The following is a 17,153-nucleotide window of genomic DNA, read 5'->3' as shown; positions in this document are numbered from 1 at the left end:
ATTATTTTAGCAATCCCCCTGCCTCAGTCTTTCAAGTGCTGAGATTAGTCATGAGCGACTATGCCTGGCAAGACTTGGTTTTGGATCTCAGCTGCACTGATTTTAATTTCCTTATTTGTAAAATGGTGTTGATAACAGGCCTCACAGGGCAGTCCATGTGGTGGGTGGAATTTTGTCTACAAAGCCTCAAATTACTGTGCTCCATCTCTTCTTTAAGACTGAGAAAAAAAAAGACTGAGATCAAGGCCAGATGCGATTTCTTTTTTTTTTTTTTTTGGTTTTTCAAGACAGGGTTTCTCTGTGGCTTTGGAGCCTGTCCTGGAACTAGCTCTGTAGACCAGGCTGGTCTCGAACTCACAGAGATCCGCCTGCCTCTGCCTCCCGAGTGCTGGGATTAAAGGTGTGCGCCACCACCGCCCGGCTAGATGCGATTTCTTGACTGCCTTCTGGCCACTCACACCTTTTTGACTCTGAGAATAAAGTCAACTCCTATGGTTTCGTCCCTGAAGCTTCAGCCCCTCTCACTGTGTGCTCTTGCTTAGTAGATCCAACTGTCCCTTAGTTACTCCCAGCTGAGAATAATGGAGGCAGGTGGGCGCACTATGTTTTAGGTAATTCCGTGGAAGGCACGCTCCATATCAAACCTTCCACAACTGCACCTTGTTTCCTGAAGGAGACGACTCCACTTTTGCACAGTTCGTTGGAATTTGATCTGAGCTCATGCCTTTCCTACTCATGTTTTTCTACAGAAATAGGACCACGGACAAAAGCTGGAAAGACGTCGATAGAAAAAGTTGGTACTGCAAGAGGGACTCTTCGTCTGAGATCGAAGGGTCCTGCTACAGTGGAAGAGCTGGTATGTCATGTTCAATGAGTCCCCATACTGTTTGTACACATACAGTTATGCACACATAGTTATGCAATTCCGTTTGCACATATACAGTTATTCACATATACAGTTATGCACATTTATTAGAGCTAGAAATAAAACTAAGTAATCATAGTAAAATGCAAGGTAGGGTGCTTTGAATTCATCTTCTTATCAGTGTTTCCTCCTCCTGCAAACCACCGAGGTGTTAAGAGGAAAATACAGCAAAGCATGGGAGAGAGCCTGAGGTCTTTGGGAGTCCCTTCCTCCAGCAGGTCACTAGTCTAGACTTGCCTATGGACATTTGAACTATCAGGGGACATGCACTTGTGAAGGCTGTTATGACAGAAGACTATATCCTAGATGTCCATTCTCAGAAAACTATTTCGAGTCATGTCTGACTCTGCTCTTTCATGCTCTGCACTCCTGCCAGGGACACCTTGGGGATCCAGCTCTGCACAATCTCAGACTTTGACAACCTCCCCCTGCATGCACTGGGACTTCAGGCAACTTCTCCAACCCTGGAGGCTGCTGGACCATTCCCTGTTCTCCTCCCCTTTCTTCTGTGCTGGGTACAGCAGCCAGGTTATCCTCTAGAGATGCAAGTTGGGGGAAGTGGGGGTTTCCTGTGTCCCAAGATTGAAAATTAAGGCCTCAGACTTACTAACCCTGTGGCCTGACCCCACATTTCTGCTCGGATGTCATTTACCACCACCTTCTGCCACTCCCTCTGTCATCCCCTCTGGCACAGTCAGGTTCCGCTCGTCCTCACCAGCTCCCAGAGTTTCCTTTGCTCAGGGTGTTAGGGCTGCTGTTACCACCGACCCCTTCCTGGTGTACTCTCACCTTCTTCATTTTTCTGCCTGTATATCTCCTTACCCACACAGTCTTTTCAGAATATCTGGTGCAAGTTGCAATTCTCTGCTTTTACCTCTTCTTAACCTTAATTTTCCTCAATGCACCAAATATGGCTGACTCATATCTTTATTTTATTTAATTTCATCTGTTGTTATTTCATAGTCTTGGTCACCCAGCCTAGAATCTCATGTGTCAAAGGAACTCAAGTTTTTGCAGCATCAATGAATTAATTATGGATTTATTTTAGGTTGAGGAAAGTAAGGGCTTCACTTATTGACTGACTGTCAGGGCAAAGGTCAGTCTCCGAGTGGAAAATGCCAGAAGGTGAAGAGACAAATGGAGGGGGAAGGTGAAAGAAGAGATCAGGATGGGCAAGGGCAGGAGCAGGTCTGCCCACCCCAGTGAGGACAGTGCGTGATGAAGTCGACGCAGCGGCATCCAAGGCTTGCAGCTCCTGGGAGCAGAGCCCAGGCAGGGGCTGCTTGTGAGGCAAAAGGATATGTGAGCTGGAGCTCAGCTCCTTTTCCCCTTTTTATTCAGTCTGGTCCTGAAGGAACAGCGCTGCCTGCAGTTAGAGCAGGCCTTTCTAACCTAGGACCTAATCTAGACCCTAATCACAGGCGCACCCAGAGATGTGTTTCCATGGAAATGCCACCTCTCATCAGGTTCATGCTTAAGATTAACTAGCAGAGAGGCAAGCACAGCTGTAAAACACAGCAGAGTCAGAGTGTTTTGAGAATGAGCAGTGCTGAATTCTGTACACCTCAACAGGGTAGGGATATCTGGCTGAGCCTTTACTTTTTCCTCTGCTCATCACACCCCCTGCTGAAGACTGTCCCTGTCCCTTCAATCAATGAACAAGCCTGCACAGAGGTCAGGAATCTGTAGGAGAATGTAAACTCAGTGGGCGCAGCTTGCAGTGGACCACTAGGAAAAGGCTCTTTTGATTCTCTGTTGGAGGCTGTGAGGAAGATGAGCAGCCTTGACACGTTGTGTGGAGGAAGCAGGGCATGCTGGGCAGTTCCATATCCTGTGGGGATGAGCATCGTTTCCCAACAGTGAACATAACCAGTGACTATGTATTAAGCACCCTGTTGTACATGAGGTGCTGCAATGAAAGGAAGGGAGCTAGGACGTCTATCTGCAATCTCTGGGGAGCTAGGAAGAAACCATTCAAATGTAAGCATTAAAAATCTATCCATTTGCATAGTCTGCATAATCAATAGGTCAATTAAAACTATCTCATAATGAAAGGGAGCTAGTTTGATGCTAATATTGAATCAGTACAAATACACCCTCTCATGCGATTCACACTCACACAATGCACCCAAAAGCTCACTCATTTACGTATATACACTTATATAAACACATATACCCACACTCCCCGCACATGTATACAGTCACACATAATGCACTGGCATTTTCTCATGTTTGCATTCACACACACTGGGGAGGTGGAGACTGGAGGCTCCCTGGGACTTTGCAGCTGAATCAGTAAGCTCCAGGTGCAGTGAGAGACCCTGTCTCAAAAAGTATAAGGGAGAGCAATTGAGGAGAGCTCTTAATATTAGCCATACATGTGCATATACACGGAATACACACACAGAAATGCAAAGACATACACACATGGAAACACACACATACAAACAGACAGACAGATAAACACACAGGCAAAGAGTTTGGAGATTCCCAACCTTTTAGTGGCCCATGACCCTAACTTCTAGACATGCGACTGTACTCTCCAGGGACTTCTTACTGTGACTGTAATAAACTCATGTGGACTTGCCGCATGCTGCTCTGTTCACAGTGTCTCCCCTGTGTTCTGATGCCTCTCCAGCCCTGGAAACACGGTTCTTAAATCGCTTTCTTCTGAAGACTTTTCTGGCTTCTGTACCTTTTATGCCCTTCAAACTATTGTCTAATCATTCTTTCTCCTCTCTCTCTCTCTCTCTCTCTCTCTCTCTCTCTCTCTCTCTCTCTCTCTCCCACACACAATATTTAGTGTTGACACTACAGCTAACTATTTACTGTACTGATTTACATTTAGCTATAAGGTTACAAGGTATATTCCAGATATGTCCATTAGAATTAGCTAATGGACCAGCTCTTTCCTGCTGTCAAGAGATTTTATTGTATAAATGCATTATCTTGTCATTCTCTATTTAAAGCCCTCTGAAGCCAAAGCAAAGGCGATCGAAAAGGTCGATGATCTCCTGGAACTGTACATGGGAATTCGAGATATTGACTTGGGTAAGGCCACACTGTTAACGGTAATTTCCACGTTGTTTATAGATGATAGCCAACTATATATGCTTCAGGATGAAAAGGACTGTGGAGCCCAAAAAAGGGTAAAAACACTAAAGATTAACAATTTTTCCCAGTTACTTGCTAGAAGGTATGACTGACTGCTAATTTAACTTAAAATTTTAGCTGAGTTGGGTGTGGTGGCACATTCCAGAGGCAGAGGCAAGTGAATCTCTGTGAGTTCAAGGACAGCCTGGTTCCAGGACAGCCAAAGCTACATAATAAAAAGACCTTATCTCAAAAAAAAAATAGTTAATTTTTAATCTAGACACTGTGAATAATACCACCTTTAACATGTTTTATGCATTCAAAATTCATGGAAATATGTAGATAAATGATGCATATGAAAGGTTTTCTTATCTGATGTGCCACATTTACATTGGTTACTAGTTCAATTATATATTATGATATTAAAGTTGTACACCATTTAATAGGATTCCTGAAATAGGAAGAAAAAGATACAAGACTCATGAGTAAGGATGACTCAACAGTGGGGTTTCTGGATGCTTCCTAGGTTATTTCTTTTGTTTCTTTGTTTATTTGGTTTTTGATACAGGGTTTCTTTGTGTAACAGTCCTGGCTGTTCTGGAATTTGTTTTTGTAGTCCAGGATGGCCTCCAACTCATTGAGATCCACCTGCCTCTGTCTCCCAAGTGCTGGGATTAAGGACTTGCACTACCACTGCCCAGCCCTGGGTTATTTCTTATGTTACCATGAATGTGTCAAGTTCTTGTTTTATCAACTAAAACTCTACTGGTAGCAAATACTGCAAAACAAAATGAATGCAAAATGGGAGTTCGAGACCAGCCTGGTCTACAAGAGCTAGTTCCAGGACAGGCTCCAAAACTACAGAGAAACCCTGTCTCGAAAAACCAAAAAAAAAAAAAAAAAAAAAGAAGTATTGGAAATTAAAAATTAAATGAATCATAAACAAAATAACCACAAAATAAATAAAACAATTACAGCAACAAAACTAAGCAAAACCACAGTGGACAGCATCACCAATATACTACATCAAACAAGAGAAAGACTGTTATGACCAGAAGACTAGGTCAACACATCCCACTTAGACACCAGTGAAGAAGAGAACTGAATAGTCCAGCCCACAGATTTCTAAGATCGCTGGACCAAACTCATAATCCTTGGGACAGACAAAGGAACTGAGATAAAACTAAAGGAATAGAAAAATCTAGCTAATGTAGGAGAAAATTCCCAATATCTGGGGCACGAAATGAATACCCCAACACAGTAGAACCCCAGATCGGCATGAACAGAGGAGAAAAGGGCAGAACTAAGATGATCCTGTGCACATACAACCAGGGTCACCTCATCTTCAGAACCTACCTTTGGGGAGAGTTCTGGGATTTGGATAAATGACTCACGCTTGTGAGAGTAATTCAGCTGCATGGGAATGAGGGTAAGAGAGTTTAGAGAGGACAATGACCGTAAACACAGGGACTAGGTGGTGTTTGCTAGAAAATGATAAAATTTATCAGTCCAGCTGAGAAGCTACACATGATGGCAGACAGGGTGAGATTCGGGATTCAAATCCATTCCTGGATCATGAGCTAGAATTTGGGAGAACTAAACTTTCAAGGTAGGACCTTAGGGCTATCTTTAACATCAGAACTTTTCATAGTTATCTAAACCAGAACTAGTTATTATTATTAAAATACAGTTATGGGGGCTAGAGAGATGGTCCAGCAGTTAAGATTGCTCGCTGCTCTTCCAGAGGATGCGAATTCAGTTCCCAGTCCCCACTGTGGGTGGCTCACACCACTGTAACTCTAGCTCCAGAGGATCTGATGCTTTCTTCTGGCCTCCATGGGCACCACACCTACACGCTTAGACCCTGCACTCACCACACAGACAGACATATTCAAATAAATAGAGATAAATAAATCCGGTGCTCATGGAAGCCCGAGGAGGCCATGGCATCTCCTGGAACTGGAGGAACATGGGGGAACATGGCATCTCCTGGTTGTGAGTTGTTGCCTGAGTGCTGGGAATTGAGCCCGAGTGCTCTTCACCACCGAGCCATCTCTCCAGGCCCCTACAAACAAATTTTTAAACATTGACTTTATTTATGTATATGAGTGTTTTGCCTGCATGTATTTGTGTGCACCGTGTGCAAGCCTGATGCCCTCAGAGGTCAGACGAGGGTGTGAGATGCCCTGGAACTGGAATTATGGATGATTGTGAGCCACCATGTGCAAGCTGGGTTTTGAACCTGTGTCTTCTGCCAGAATAAGTGTTCACAATAGATGAACCATCTCTCAAGCCCCTAAATATTAAATCTTAAAAGAAATTACAGACACAGCTGGGTGGTGGTGGTGCACACCTTTAATCCCAGCACTCGGGAGGCAGAGGCTGGCAGATCTCTGTGAGTTTGAGGCCAGCCTGGTCTACAAGAGCTAGTTCCAGGACACCCAGTACTGTTACACAGAGAAACCCTGTCTTGGAAAACCAAGAAAAAAAAGCCCTTCCCCCAAACCCCAGATATATTACAACAGAATGATGGGTAATAGTGCAAGTGATTATAAATTAATTTAAGACAGAAGTCTTTAAAGATGAATTTTCTGGTTGATGAGATGGCCCAGCAGGTAAAACCACTGCCCACCAGGCCTGGCGATCCAAGTGTGGTCCTAGGGATCCATGTGGTGGAAGGAGAACGCTGCCTCCTGCAAGCTGAAGTTGTCCTCTGACCTTCATGGTCCACACTGTGGTGTACCAGATTTCCCTTCCTCAAATGCATGCGCGTACACACACACACAGTAATTTAAAAAATAACCTAATAAAAATAATGAATTTTCTCTTGTTCTCAGAAATCTAGACCATTACATATTCTAAAAATTTCATCGAAATCACCCAGTGGTCCCTTGTCAGTTTAGTTAAATATCTGTAGCAAATTCCTTCAATTGACATGAAGCCATTGCCATCAAACATGATTAGTAGTGAGATCAGTCACTTAGGGAGGCAAAGTGTGAGGGAAATAATTATTTGAAGAGTGTCAGCTGTTGTTAAATTAGGAATTTCTGTTGCTCAGATACAATTAGCATGAGATATAATCCAGAAATGTGAGCCTATTTTGACAGACAAATGGATGCCTTTATTTTTTGCATTTCCAGTATTTTCAGGAATGTCCTTCCTTCCTTCCTTCCTTCCTTCCTTCCTTCCTTCCTTCCTTCCTTCCTTCCTTCCTTCCTTCCTTCCTTCCTATCTTTTTCTCTTTCTTTGATTCTCTCTCTCTCTGTCTCTCTCTCTTTTGATACAGGGTTTCTCTGTGTTGCCCTGGATGTCCTGGATCTTGTTCTGTAAACCAGGCTGGCCTCAAACTCAGATCCACCTGCCTCTGCCTCCCGAGTGCTGGGATTAAAAGTTTGCCCCACCACCACCTGGCTTCAAATGAGTCTTTGTAGGAAATAACTTTCAGGATGAATGCACTTCAGTGGTTGTGAAGTTAGGTTGTGAAATGTGACTTTTTTCAACCAGCTAAGCTCACATGAAGTACCTTGGGATGCTATTTGTAAAGGGATAAATGCCGGAAGCTGTGGAGTTCCCTGGACATAAGGATACATTGTCATACTTTCAATTGGAAGCTTTGGGCAACAGTGTTACTACCTGTGGACCTACAGTGTTTTCTGATACCAATGCAGGATTTAGGAACTATCTATGGGAATTCCAGATTTTTTTTTTTCAAGGCAGGGGTTCTCTGTAGCTTTGGAGCCTGTCCTGGAACTAGCTCTTGTAGACCAGGCTGGACTCGAATTCACAGAAATACAACCTGCCTCTGCCTCCCAAGTGCTGGGATTAAAGGCGTGCGCCACCACCGCCTGGTGGCAGTTTCAGAATTTAAAAAATTATCCCATTAAAAAGGCTAGAGATGTGTGGGAAGGCAATTCAAATGGTAGTTTCTAAGTTGTTTTTCCCACAACATCTTATGGCTGGTTAGAAAGATATATACTAATGATGTTACATAGGGAGGAACCTATTTCTCCCTTGGGTTCCTTGCCTTGGTCAGTGAAGCCATGCACACTGTGAAGAGCTCCTTCTACATTGAGATCAATGGAATCTGGAGTAGATTTTTATTAAAAAGTGCCTTGTAGGTGCTGGAAGAATGACTCATTGGTTAAGAGCACTGGCTGCTGTTTCAGAGGAGCTGGCCCACAGAGCATCTCGGTCATGTGTGACATTCCGTCGCAGGGTGTACCACCCTCTTACAGCTCCACAGGCACTGCCTATATATGGTGTACAAACATACATGCTTGCAAAACACCCAAACAAAAAATAACAAATACATCTTTTTTAAAACATGCATTGGAGGGCACTATGTATGCTACCTGGCATACAAAAGACCCTGAGTTAGATAGAGTTCCAGCAACACATGCACACGCGTACACACCCACACCCCCCCCACCACACCCCATATATGCAGTTGCCTTTATATACATATGCCTATACACACACATATATGTACCTATACATATATACATATAAATACACACATATAATAAAGATTTTATGTAATAGGTTAATTTTTATATCTAAAAGTTCTTTAAATATTTACAAACTTAATGGAAATTGTATATTGGTCAAAGTTTTGTGGCAGTAGGAACATAAAAATATTCTCAGAGTGGCCACAGGAGGTCAGCACTTAGCTGTACTATGTGGCATTAAAAAAATCCTTTATGGTTGTTAGTGCTTATAAGGGGTGGAGCAAAAACGTAGGTGACCTTCAAGGGCTTCTAGATCCTGGGGAAAGTCCTTTGGGAGTGTGTGCTCATGGGATGCTGTTTCCCAGACCTAGAATATGGGGTTTGAGTGTCTTCCTAGGAAGACAGACCACACACACCATCTTAATTTTCTACCCTAAACCAGAAGGTGATCAAGAAAGATGCCACAGAACTCAGACTGCTGTGTGCTGTAAACTATTCCTTCGTGGAGGGAAGTGTATGCTGCAGCTGTCTGGGACTAGGGCATGGATGGAAGGCACAGAGAGTGTTAGCCTGTGGCGAAGTCAGGGGCTGTGTGTGCTGATGTTCCTGGTGAGGGTAGCCATGGGGCTTTCTTAAACTGAGTCTTCCACCCATCAGAATGCTGGAGGGTTTGCAGAGAGGACTCAGTAAAATACTTCTCTTGGAAATACAAGTTTGATCCCCAGAGCCCATGTAAAAATGATAGACGTGGTGGTGTGGGCTTTAGTGTTGAGGGAAGTGGAGACAGGAGGATTCCTGGAGCTGGCTAGACAGCCAGCAGAGTTTCCCTAGTGATCCCCAGTCCAGTAAGGAGGGCACAGTCTCAAAAAGAGGAGAATGGCATTTCAGGGGTTTGACATCTGAGGTTGTGTTCTGGTCTCTCTATGCACGTGCATACACTCTGCACCAGATAAGACCAGACAAAATAAAACAGCCCCCAGAGAATGCTAAAGCCTCCCAAGTGATGGTCTCTCAGGTTGGGGACAGGGCGGTGGGGACAGGGTCAGTCCTCCAATGCTGGCGCATGACTTTTTTTGTTTTTTTTTTGGATTTTTTGAGATAGGGTTTCTCCGTAGCTTTTTGGTTCCTGTACTGGAACTAGCTCTTGTAGACCAGGCTGGCCTCGAACTCACAGAGATCCGCCTGCCTCTGCCTCCCGAGTGCTGGGATTAAAGGCGTGCGCCACCACCTCCTGGTTGACTCTTTAACTTTGAAAAATTGTCATTGACAGCTACGACCATGTTTGAAGCCGGAAAAGACAAAAGCAACCCCGACGAATTTGCTGTGGCCCTTGATGAGACTCTGGGAGACTTTGCCTTCCCTGACGAGTTTGTGTTTGACGTGTGGGGAGCCATTGGCGATGTGAAACAAGGAAGATGATGCTGTGGAAGATCATCCTGCAGAAATGACCAGAGCACTTCCGGAGGCAGCCTTCTTGGGGACTCTTAGATAACTTCATGACCTCTACTTCAGCTCCATGTGCATGAGATTCAGTCTATGAAATGTGATTTGATTTATAGATAATGTTTAATATAGTTTCCTGTGCAATATGCTTAAAATAAATTGAAGCTTCTAAAAGTGATTTTTGAAGGAGCATTTCTACACAGGTGGACTTGACCCTATTGACATTAAATAGTTTCTTACAACAGCTTTGTGGGTATCTTTTCCTTCAATATCTTTAAAAAAATTGTGTATTTATCGTTGCTGTATGTGCTTGGTTATGGGTGTACCACGTGCATGCAGTTCTTGAGGAGACCAGAAGAGGGCACCTGAAACTGTCTATAACTCCGGCTGGAGTTATACTCAGTTGTGAGCTTTCTAAGGGTGCTAGGTACTGAACCTGGGTGGTGGGTGGTCTGCCAGTGGTCTCTAGTGCTGGACCATCTCTCCAGATGCCTTTTTTCAAAATCTTAATAGATGGGAATTAGGCTCAGAGTTCGATCTACCTTGTAACATCTTCATTTTATTATGTTACGTTTAGAAGGTGAAATGCAGTGTCTGCCACAGTCCAGAAGCATGGTCTTCATCTTTAAAGGAGCATGGAAGAGTTTGCTTTGGCTTACTGGTTCCTAGGACTCTCTTTGTAAAACAAAGGTTGATTGTTCAATATATATATATGTATATATATATATATATATTCTTAATAACAATTGGTTGGAGTTGTGCTGTGTGCACAAATGTGTGTGTGTGTGTGTCTATGTGTGTGCTGGGCTGGAGGTGAGGGGCTGGGGCAAGTGGGATCTCAAGATAAAAAAGTGACAGGAAGATGCACGTGTGCTGCTTTGTTCTTTTCAGACTTTAAAAAGTATTAGTTCTGTTTTTATCTATAGCTTCTTTCCTGCTAACTTTTCTAAGGCCTCCAGGACAGGCTTTATATTTGTAGAATTTTTATTTTGAAACATATTTGCTCAGAAAATAACTATGTTTGAGATGCTGTCTTTGGCGTGTGAGTACGGGGTTCAAGCAGCAATCACTTTCAGCCTCCTAAGCGTTGGAGGAAACGCTGTCAGATTGATCCCCTGGGGGAAATGCAGGCAGAGTGAGAAGAAGCGCATTAGGCTGTTATTTTGGAGTTGTAGCACCCTTGCTCTAACCCTTACTTCATTGAGAAGATTGAGGGGAAATGACAGTCTCACTCTTCTCGGCCACTGCACGGATGTAAGAGGAATGGAAATAAATGACTTCGGCACAGATCATTTAATAAGTGGAAGACAGCGTAGTCAGGCACTCTCGCATATCTGATGGAAGATGCTGGGCACTGTGGTAGTAATCAGAAATCATAACTGGGAGGGTGTGGCCTGGGAAAGCAGAAGTAATGCCTTCTTCCTGCGGGGTTAATGCCGAGATAACGCTGTTCTTTTGCTGTCACCTCCTTGGTCACAGTAGAGCAAGGCCCTGCTTCATTGTCTCTGTTACTCTGAACCCTGCACAGGTGCTATTTAAGCCATTAATGCGATGCACAAGTAGCCATCGGATACAGACTGTCGACTTCTTCTGTGTTGTCTGAAACAGGATTCCGCTCCAGCTGTGATCTGTGGGCAAGTGGTCAGTGAGTTTCCTTCGGAGACCTCCAAGGTGCCTAGATGGTCTTCAGTGCAAAAAGAGAACTGATGTTTCAGGATAGGAAGCTAGGAGACAAAGTAGGAGGCCCACAGAAGCATTGCAGTTGAAACAATAACAAAAAAGTAGTTTTTTTTTTTTGTCACTAGATGTTGGAAATATTTATTGCATAGTTTTATCATCATTGTGTTTTTTTTGGTGTGTCGGTGTGAGCATGAGAGTGTGTGAGTGTGTGCCTGAAGTACAGGTCTGTGGCTGGGTTAGTCTGTGTGTCAGCCTGAGTGTGTGTGAGTGAGAGAATTCTTTTGGGGCAGGGTCTCTCTTCGAACCTGGAATTCCTGTGTTCCTGGCTAGGCTGGGCGCTAGCAAGGCCCAGTCAGCAATCTTGGGCTTGATTGTTTTCTTCTTCTTAACGTTTCTCTTCTCATAGTTTGCACTCTATTACATGTTGTGGCTGCAGGCATGCAATGTTGCATTTCTGCTGAGATCCCTTGGCCCTCACGCCTGCGCAGTAAGCTCTCTCAACTGCTGAGCCATCTTTTCTTCTTCACCTTTGCTCTTCTCTGGGTTGCCTACTACCTGGGACTGCTGATGCACGCCACTGTGCCCGGCGAATTGGCTACTATTGGCAGATGCCAGTTTCTCCTTTGGAGGTCTTCAGGTGTCCTGTGTCTTATGAGCTATCACTGTCATGGTGATATGTCTAGAACTTGGGTATGCAAGGCCGCAATATCTATGAACGACCGCAACTGTTCTTGTCTGTTAGAATCCCAAGGCCGTTCTTCTTAACAGGGTGTCTGCTGGATCCAGGCGCTGTACACACTAAGAGGATTCTCTTTGGCATGTTCTCATCTCTCCTCTACTGGGAGACGGGGCAAGGCCAGTTGTTTCTCACGCCATGTTGTCCCCACCCCTGGAGATACACCTGTTTTTGAGCTTTGCGCTTTTTGGCAACACACAGTGCAGAATTACTTTGAGCAGCTGTCTATTGGTGTGTGGGGTGCTGTTTAGCCAGACACAAAGGGCCTGGGGACCAACAGGCCCTCACTGGCCTAAACCAGAGTAAACCAGCTATGTGAGCAAGTGGTAAGGTAACTTCCCCAAAATGAGCCAACCTAGGTCTATCAAGGGCTCTAGCAACAGCTGCTGAGCCACGATACAAGAGGTCCCGAATCCGTCCCCAGCCGCCATGAAAGATCCTCGTGCCAGGGCGGCTGCTTCCCCAGGCGGGTGGAGGGTATATGAGGCTTCCCCTTTCCTGAGTAAACCGGAACTTGTATTTCACAGTCTATCCATTGCCGTAGCAAGTTCTTGCTAGAGTGACTTCAAAAAGAAGATTAAGAAAATGATGGCTGGGCTGTTTCTTGGAGAATAAGGCCTGGCCGTATACATCTGACCAAGCCTTCCTGGTTAAAGTGATTTCATGGTTTAATTGATTTGAGTCCAGCTGTGAGTACTTTGTTTTTGGATGTAATGAACAAGGTATTTTGCTTTTTGCTGTTAATAAATAAGGCGTGTTTGAAAAAGGCTGTTTTCAATATTAAACCCCAAATGAAACTAATGAAACAAACAAGCAAAAAATAAACGGACGTTCCTCCTTCATGTAATCAAATATTCAGCGTGTCAGGGGATGTACTTATTACTTCCACTTTAACTGAGGTCCTGGATTGGGAAGGCGGACCGCGCTGGAGTCAGTGGATTTAACTGGTCATTCTAAAGTTCTATGGGATATGACCACATCGTTCCTTTAGTTTTCTCGATTAAACATGACCAGTCAGTTTGAATTAGTCTTTTCAGGTGAACTAACCCAGGGCTGGAGAGATGGCTCAGCGGCTAAGAACACTGGGCGCTCTTCCGGAGTGCCTTGGTTTGATTTGAAACACCCACAGGGTGGGTCATAACCCTATGGAGCTCCACCTGTGGAGGATCCGGCGCCCTTTCCTGGCTTCTATGAGCAGCAGGCACATACGTGGCGCACAGATGTACAGGCAAGCAAAACTCTTAGACGCATAAAATAGTAATAATAAAAAGTTAGAGTGAATTAACTCCCTGCCCGAGAGATTCGTCCAGGTGAACCATATTCATTTCATGGTACCGCTAGTTCAACCCTGTTTCTTTGTCTTCTGCCCCTCTGACCAGTAGGTGGCGCTACCTGTCCAGGTTGCTCCCTGCTCCCTCGAGGCAAGTCAGGTGTTTGGTGTAGTCTGATCTTCGTTCTGACGTGTCTAGTCTGATTTTTAAGCATAGCCAGCTGACAGCTAAAGTCTGTCGGATACTCAGCTTCTTTTCTGAGTCTTGAGGATTGCATTTGGTGGTCTCTGGGAGTACTGAGGCTGAATGACAAATTCTACTGAAACCAGCCCAGGTTCCACTAGCCCAGAGAGGCTCTGAGCGGTGCTGCGGGAATGATTGTGGGTCATATCCTGTGAAAATCATCGAAGACTTCATACCAAGCATAAAATTAAACAGGCACATTAAAAAAATTTTAAAGCTTAGTTCATGGCTGTTAAACTTCTAAATGAGAACTGAGCAAACAGGAAATTGTGGATTAAATTGTTCTTTGCGTGAATAAACAAGTCAAGTTTCTTTGTAGCTAATTATCAATATTCTGTAGATCTTGAAAAGATGTTTTATCTTGATTAAGATAGAATTCTAACAGGAGGTTGATTCAGGTCTTAAGGTTTCAACTGCAGTCAGTTAAGTTTTTTATTCTTTGTGACTTCTCACGTTTAAGTAATTTACCAGTGCTTTGGGCTATAACACTGCTTTATCTCGGGAGTTGTTCTTTTTATGGATTGTGTTTTAATTCTCTTGTCACTTTATGCTGCCTGGGAGGTTCACTAGCTATAGTTAAAGGCCATTTGTAAAAACACGAATTTTTATTTTTTTAAAAAATTGTATTGTAGCCTTGGTACCTTTGCTAATTAATTAATAACTACCTCTGCGTTTGTTTGTTCGATGCGTGTGTTCCGTGCCACTGCGAGCCTGTGGGGGTCAGGGAACACCTTCCGAGGTTTGGTTCTCATCTTCCTCCTTTGTTCGGAGTCAGGATCTTTTCTTGCTTTTTGCGGATGCACTCTGAACTCTAGGCTCGCTGGTCCTTAAGCTTCTGGCTAATTCTCTGTCTCCACCTTTGCATCTCACTGTTGGAGCTCTGGGGTATCAGGTGTGTGTGGCTGAATCCAATGTTTTACATGGGGCCACAGGTTCTTAGACTGTGCAGTGAGCAATTTTACCTAATAGTTGAGCCAGCTTCTTGATCTGAAAGTTTAAAAAGTGGCATTTGCTGTAGTTTCCAATAATGATAACAATAAAGACCGTCTACTTTATAGGGGATGCTTGCATCTTTGTGGTACAGTGATGATTCCTGTGGGGTGTTGTCTAGGAGAGACACAACCAATCAATTCCTTCAACCGAAAGGTTTGCTCCGGGCTTTATAACTGGTCCTCACATCACAGATTCATAGGAAACAGAAGAGCTGTAAAAGCAAAGGGACCCAAGAGGATACTAGGTAACTTCTGGAGAACTCCATAGAACGCCCATGGGAAAGCCCTGTCCTGAACGTCACTCAGTTACTGTGTCCAGTTTCCTCAAGCTACTTTGATATTAGGGTTGCACAACTTTCCAGAATTTAGTCACTGGCTCCAGGAGTGCCATGGACACTCATGCTGGTCACTCAGTTATTGGAGATTTATTGCCATTGCTGATTTGTGGTTCATTTGCTCACGCTGCTGCTTGTTTTCTCTGTCCACACTGTTTTATTAGGTATGTCACCCTCTTCCTAACTGAAACCAAACATCCCAATCAAATGTTGGACATGCATCTTAGTTGCCTGTAAGAGATTGCGCTTTCTTGATTGACAGTCACAGGGATCTATATGACTCATTTTCTATGGATCTGGAATATCCTATCAACCCTTTAAGGACATAACTGGTAGTTTTATGGCAACTTGACCCGAGTCAGAGTCATCAGAGAGGAGGTCACTTCATTGAGAAAATGCCTCTGTAGATCTAGCTGTAGGCAGGACTGTATTTTTTTAATTAGTGGTTTGTGCGGGAGGGCTCAGGCCACTGTGTGTGGTACCAAAGGTGGTACCTCGTTCTGGTGGTCCTGGCTTCTAAAAAGCAGGCTGAGAATATCATGAGGGCAAGCCAGCAAGCAGCACTCGTCCATGGCCTCTGCATCAGTTCCTGTCTCCAGGTTCCTGCCCCGCTTGAGCTCCTGTCCTCACTGCTTTCAATAGAACTGAGAGAAAATTATGTCATCATATAGGACTGGGAGAAAATTATTTCCTTTCCTCCCCATGTTGCTTTGGCCATGGTGTTTCATTACAGCAATTCTAACTCTGACTAAGACAGTTGGTACCAGGGACTGGGGAACTGTTGTGGCAGACCTGACCATGTTGTTTGCAGGAGGACTGTGAAAAGTCTTTGGAACTTTGGGCTAGGAAAACTATTAAGTGTTCAAAGCTTGGTGAGCTTTTCTGTGGGAACTTGGAAGATAAGAATGTTGAGAGCAATGCAAACAATGGAGGCCTGGCTAGAGCAGATCTCTGTGAGTTCGAGGCCAGCCTGGTTTACAAAGTGTGTTCCAGGACAGCCAGGGCAGTTACACAGAGAAACCCTGTCTCCAAAACAAACAAGCAAACAAAGCCAAACAACAACAACAACAAAACCCAAAAACCAAACCAGCCCCCAACTCTCCCCAAACACCAAAAACAAACAGATGAATGAACAAACAAACAAAACCCAAAACAAAATTACAGAGAGACTCAGGGCTATTTGTTATTTTGAGTTGAGAGTCTGTGGTTCTGGTTGTCCTAGGGTGGAAGAATCAACTGTGATTAACAAGAGACCAGAACCGGAACCACTGAACTAAAACCTTTGCTTTACTGGGACAGCAGCTGTTGCTCAGCTGGAGCTAAGAGATTAGCTCTGACTAAGAAGAGACCAGCATCACTGAGGTGACATCTTCTGGGAAGTGTTTCCATAGAGTCTGTGCCACAGAAGCCGTGTTCTAGAGGCAGCCTAGGTTGTACCTCGTGCTGGCAGCTGGACTTGGTAGTACAAGAGTCACCCAGGACGTGGTACTGGTTTGAAGGCATGAAGGGGTCATGGAGAACAGCTGAGGCTTAGCCCTGTGAGAGTCCAGGAAAGGCTGATGGAGAAGGTGCAGCTATGGTAATAGTTGAAGGGCCAGGACTGAAGGGGTCATGGGGAGAAGGAGAGGCTTAGCACCATGAAGAAGCACAGGAGATGCTATTGTTGAAAGTGCAGCCCAGCAGCAGAAGATCCCAGCATTTTGGAGACTCCAGTACCATGGGACAATCACTAAGAGAGACAGCAGTACGGGAACGGAGCCTGTTGGGGCCTAGAAGACAAGCTATGTGTGCTGCAGAGATCGGAGCTGGAGAAGCGACCAAGCCCCTTAGAGGAGCACAGCGGATCATGTGTGAACCCCAGATATTGATCATTGGGCTATTTACTCTATTGGAGTTTGGTTTTGCTTTGGTTTTATTTTGACTATGCCCTGCTATTTCTTTGTTGAAGTTAGGGAGTATTTAATTTATTTTTGGTTTTATAAGAGCC

At 44.3% G+C, this 17,153-nt stretch overlaps 1 protein-coding gene across 1 annotated transcript in view; it reads left to right on the top strand.

Annotated features, from left to right (window-relative positions):
• Gipc2 (GIPC PDZ domain containing family member 2) overlaps window positions 1–10,087 on the top strand; it is a 60,472-nt gene extending 50,385 nt beyond the window's left edge. The window contains exons 4-6 of the mRNA XM_057793677.1: window positions 750–856; window positions 3,895–3,976; window positions 9,737–10,087. Coding sequence (XP_057649660.1) covers window positions 750–856; window positions 3,895–3,976; window positions 9,737–9,885 — 338 coding nt within the window. The 3' untranslated portion in view covers window positions 9,886–10,087. The remainder of the gene's footprint in view (window positions 1–749; window positions 857–3,894; window positions 3,977–9,736) is intronic.
• The last annotated feature ends 7,066 nt before the right edge of the window (window positions 10,088–17,153 follow it).

The sequence above is a fragment of the Chionomys nivalis genome, chromosome 18 (genome assembly GCF_950005125.1).
Source record: "Chionomys nivalis chromosome 18, mChiNiv1.1, whole genome shotgun sequence".
NCBI lineage: Eukaryota > Metazoa > Chordata > Mammalia > Rodentia > Cricetidae > Chionomys > Chionomys nivalis.
This window is presented reverse-complemented; position numbering and strand designations above follow the sequence as displayed.